The sequence below is a fragment of the Nicotiana attenuata genome, chromosome 7, assembly GCF_001879085.1.
Source record: "Nicotiana attenuata strain UT chromosome 7, NIATTr2, whole genome shotgun sequence".
In the NCBI taxonomy this organism is placed as follows: Eukaryota; Viridiplantae; Streptophyta; class Magnoliopsida; order Solanales; family Solanaceae; genus Nicotiana; species Nicotiana attenuata.
In genome coordinates this window covers 6,656,662-6,661,720 of record NC_031995.1, presented here as the reverse complement: position 1 = coordinate 6,661,720, position 5,059 = coordinate 6,656,662, and the positions used below count along the sequence as shown (strand labels likewise).

General features: G+C 40.5%; 1 protein-coding gene across 1 annotated transcript in view; it reads left to right on the top strand.

The window, feature by feature from the left end:
• LOC109228625 (RPM1-interacting protein 4-like) overlaps nucleotides 3,773-5,059 on the top strand; it is a 3,144-nt gene continuing 1,857 nt past the window's right edge. The window contains exon 1 of the mRNA XM_019393782.1: nucleotides 3,773-3,975. Coding sequence (XP_019249327.1) covers nucleotides 3,970-3,975 — 6 coding nt within the window. The 5' untranslated portion in view covers nucleotides 3,773-3,969. The remainder of the gene's footprint in view (nucleotides 3,976-5,059) is intronic.

Below are 5,059 nucleotides of genomic sequence, written 5' to 3'. Positions count from 1 at the left end.
AGTCCAAATTATTACCACAGGAGGAGCCGGCGTGAACACGACCCTACGCCTTATCAACGGCCTCTCCTCCTCCCCATCTGATGACGATTCCGCTCTAGGGCGCACAACCCCCGATGGCCCCTCGTCCCGAAGTAGGGTCTGTGCTGGAGAAGGAACCGCTGAAGATTCAACTGATGCCGCCCTCAGTATTGAGCGCGACACAGGCGCCGCAGTAAGATGAGCGACTGCACCAGGCCGACGAAAGGCCAACTGAGGGGCCCTGACGCGGCGCGCCCTCCCTGATCACAGGAAAACAAAGTTGATGAATAGAGTTGAAACAAAGCGGAACAGAAGAAGAAATCAATTTTTTACCTGCCACAGGCCTACGGCCATGCCTCTCCTAGAAAGACGCCCATGTGCGTATCCCCACCGTATGGGGGAGTACGGCCTCGACCCACTCACGTATCCAAGACAATGGGGCCGGTGGTGACCTGTCGGCTACAAAAACAACACGAGTTAACGCTTGTGATCACAAATCATAGAGAGGGGAAGAAAAGGGAACTCAACCACTAAAGAACTTACGCGCATGGTTCCAAGCCTCTGGGAACCCAGTAGCATCCGCCACCAGATGCTTGGTCCTGATGTAAAAGAAGTGCTCGAAAGGGCGAGGGTCGACCTCGCCATCCAATCTCATGACCAGGCCCCTCGACCCACGAGGGCCCGCCTGAATCATGGTGCCACGGACTCTCTGGGGAGCGTAGAGACTCAGCACATGCTGCAGCGTGACCTCCCTACGGGCCAATTCCGCGTACTTGATGAACATTGCCAACAGTTTGTAGAGGGAAAGAGTGAGCTGACCCGGGCACACCCCGTAATAACGGCAGAAATCCACCACCAGCATTGGGAGCGGGATCTTGAACCCCAACCTGAAAGGATAGGCGTAAAAAATGCAGTATCCCCTGCGGTCGGTGTGGACCCTCTCCTCGCTTCTAGCAAGAATGATGTCTGCATGGGTGGGAATGACCCCCTGTTCCCGTAATCGGGCCATCCCAATCTCCCCCATTAACGGGGCTTCATCCACCGGTTCCACTCCACCGTCACAGTGAAATCAATGACCGGACCTCCGGGCCGAGGAACTACCTCGTCAACCGACGGAACTTCTCTGGTCTCTATCTGTTCTGCACCTCCCATTGCCGGAGGTGGCCCTTCAACTACCGGAATGTCTATCGGAAGAGCATCGTGGGAAGAACTGCCTGTCATTGTTGATCTACTAAAGACAAAGGTTATCACAATCAAAGGAATGAAAGGAGAAGATGAATTTGCGGAATGAAAAAGTTTCCTCAGAATCTCTCTCAGATGAACAATGAAGATATGAGAAATGAATGCCTCAACCCACCTTTATAGGCAACATAAATGGCTTTCGCGAAACCCAATAGCCATCATTGACTGCACGACCAACCGTAAAACGGTTCGATTCTGCCGAAGCAAGCGTCATTATGACAAGCTCCGCAAAGCGACTTCTCAGCCATCCGCCAACGTACCGCCGTTAGAATAATCGCTACGGCCTGCGAACATTGAAAGAATATGCCGTACGCCTTCAAAATTCTGGACGTGACCAAATACGTACCCGGCGCATACTCATTCCCTACGGCCATCTCCAATATATGAAAGGCTACGGCCATCTCCAACGTGTAAACGGCTAAGGCCGCCGCCGAGCACGTATCAAGCGTGCCCTCATACTCCTGGGCCGCACAACATACGACCCGTCCGCCACGGCCGACGGGTATGCTTCCAAAACAAACGTAGGGATCAGAGCACAATGCAGCTCGACCTCACTCGAAGTAAGTTAAAAGGGTGCCTTCGCCCAGAAGGAGAGTTCGACCTCGATCGAACGATGACTTGATAGCCCAATAACAGGATACTAATGCTCTACAAGGCTAAGGGCCATCGCCAAAAAGAATTCGGCTTCGACCGAAGCAACAGTCGACATCTCCATCCGTGTTTCTCGAGATACAGCCAATGGAATCCGCTCATCGAGCTCGGCCAAGGCCCGACCTCAATAAGCGGAGGGACTAACTGTCTGGGTCAGAATTCGACCCCACGATAATTAACGAGGCTAATCCCATTTTAAGTTAATTCATGATTAATTAATGGCACGACCACTCAGAATTGACGATGTTCAACCCGCATCTGGTTCGATCGACAAGGCCATGGCCTATCCGCCACCATAAAGGCGAGATCCCAACGTGGTCACGGCCACTTATTGCCAGATCACGAAGCCCACAGCTATAAGTACCTAGAGAGGGAACCCTAGAAGGGGGGGGGGGGCTGCTTCTTGACCACTATTGACAAGAGAGAGAAGAGAAAAAATATACCCATCTTATGGGAAGAGAAAACACCATTGTAAGGCTCTGAACCTCTTCATGGAGAGGCAGACCAAACAAATGTTATCAATAAAAGTTTCTAATGTTTCTCCCCCTAATCCTGAGTACTTATTTTCGTTTCTTTCGTTTGGTCCAACGGATTATTACGATTTGCTATGATTTTTCCGTGACTCATTTGTATTGTTTTATACTCATAAGATATGTAATAACTTTTGAGCAAACAAAGATATATTTATTTTCTTCATATGTAACGTTTTTACTTTTTAATTAGGTTGTTTAAAAGTTTTTTTTCTTCGATAAGATTTTCTTCATTATTCAGTATCTTTTCATATCCGACCACTCTAAAAGGTGGAAAATTTTCGTTAAAATGAAAAAGTTCATATTCTTTTTATCGATTTACTTGCGGCTCCATATTGAACCAGAAAAAGAAAGGAATTTGATTCTTATTTTAAAATATTCCTATTTAGTCGAATTAAAACATTTAAATTAGAAAGAAATGAATAATTAGCTTTCGCATTAATGTCAAATTAAGACAAGTGAGGCTTGCTTTAATGTTCGAGCACCTCCATCACTAATCCATGGATTAAAGGTTTGGGTCATGTGAAGATAAATCGACAATGAAAACTTACATAAAATCAATGTTAATACTCCCTCCGGTCCAAAATAAGTGATTTTGGCCTTTTTCTTGTGGTCCAAAATAAGTGATTTTTCCAGATTTCAAGAATGAATTAATTATTTTTTACCTACATTGTCCTTGAAGTAAATGGTGTTGGAATATGTGTTAGGAGTGTTTATGTGAGATAGTAAAGATTAATATGGTCAATTCCATTGCTAATTAATGCTAAAAGGTGGATTTCTTAATTTGTGTGAAAACATTCAAAAAATTACTTATTTTGGACCGGAGGGAGTAGTCAATTAGCATATGAATTAATGAGTAATGACAAGTGTTATTTAACTATTAAGATGAATGACACCAAACTAACAAATACGTAATAAGCATTAATCAACGAATTTAAGTTATATTCATCGAAAATATAAAAAGTATTTATACAATTAACTATATTTAATAGCATTGCTTAAGATTTTTTAATAAATGATATGTAATTAGTCTTTGCAAATTAAATAGTGATGATATAAAAAATGTATAATATTATTTTTTAATCAATTTATTTGAAGTAAACTTATATACGATTAAATCTTTTCAATAAAAACACCATTCATCTTCCCAAAATGAGTTGGGGTTTAATTTACATTTAAATCATGATGAAATTTGTCAAAAAAGGGGGAAAAAAAACAAAAAGAAAATAGAGAGAATTAAACCTGAAAGTGGGCCCACAATCGAAGGATGGCCCACTTTGAAGCCAGCTGTACGTCTATCTATCTACCTTCCATTTGAGAGTCTCTTTCCTTTTTCATATATTCTTCTCTCTCTGTAACCTTTCCGTTTCCATTTGCAGAGACAGAAAGGAGAGAATTTCTCTTTCCTTTTTTATTTATAGCAAAAAAAAACTTTACAAATATAAATAAATCAAATAGCAATCCCAAAAGAGACATAACAGTTTTGTTTTCCGAAAGAGTTTTCTCTCTGTTTCTGTCTAAAGAAGTCATGTCGGTATGATTCTCAATTCCCTTTACATTTCTTTTATTATTTTTTTGTTTTAAATAAAAAATACCCTTTTTAAGATTTTGATTATGGGCTAGTTCTTTGTTCTTCTCTGAGCTCCTTTTGTTTAAAAAGGGGGAAAAAAGAAGAAAAAGGAGAAGAGTAGGCTTATGAATTATTTACTTTGTGTTAAAATTATTGTTTATAATTCTAAGATGTTTTATTTGGGTGATTTATGATATTTTAGGTCTTGGAATAATTTCTTTTTGAGGTTTTACTGTGTATTTTGTGTCTGGTTTTAATGTTGAGGAAAGAAACTGTATCTATTTTCATGGTGAATTTGTTTTTTTTTTTTTTTTGGTTTTTGTTCTTGCCCTTGAAACCCTTTTTCGTTTATATTTTAAAGATTGAATTCTTGTTTTTTTAGAAATTAAGTGGTTGAAACCAATAATAGAATAGAAGCTCTCAAGGTTAATGGTAATATCTTAGAATTTTTATTTTAACGGTAGTGTCCGGGCCAGCTTGCGCCACTTTGGCTATTTTACCGAGTTTCTGCTATCTCCCACCAGCACATATATCGAGTAACTCTGTCCATCAAGACTTGGACGATGGGAAGAACTCACTCGTTTCGAGGTAGCAGGTACTTGGTGGAATAGTCGATGTGCACGTAAGTTAGCCCGAACACCACCGTCATAAAAAGAAAAGATAATACAAAAAAAGAATTCCTTTTATTAGTACTATGTTTCTGTTTCAGTCTCCAATTCTCTGTGTTAAGTAACAGATAGTTTTTTTTTTCATAAAACAGTGTGCTACCTACCTTTTGCTTAATATTTTGAAAAAAAATTCACCACTAAATGGTGATATTTGCTTCTACAATTTACTTTTATGGTTTTGATGTAATCCTTTTCTTCTGAAATAATTACTTTAACAGGCTGAGCTGCCATCTGCTGGCATATTTGATTTTATTCATTTGTAGTAGTCAACACCTGAATACTAACAAAAATAATGCAATGTACCCGAATTTGTAATGCTACACCAAGTTGTGATTCAAACATCCTGTTCCGGTCATATGCTTTTCTGTTTTTTTTTTTTT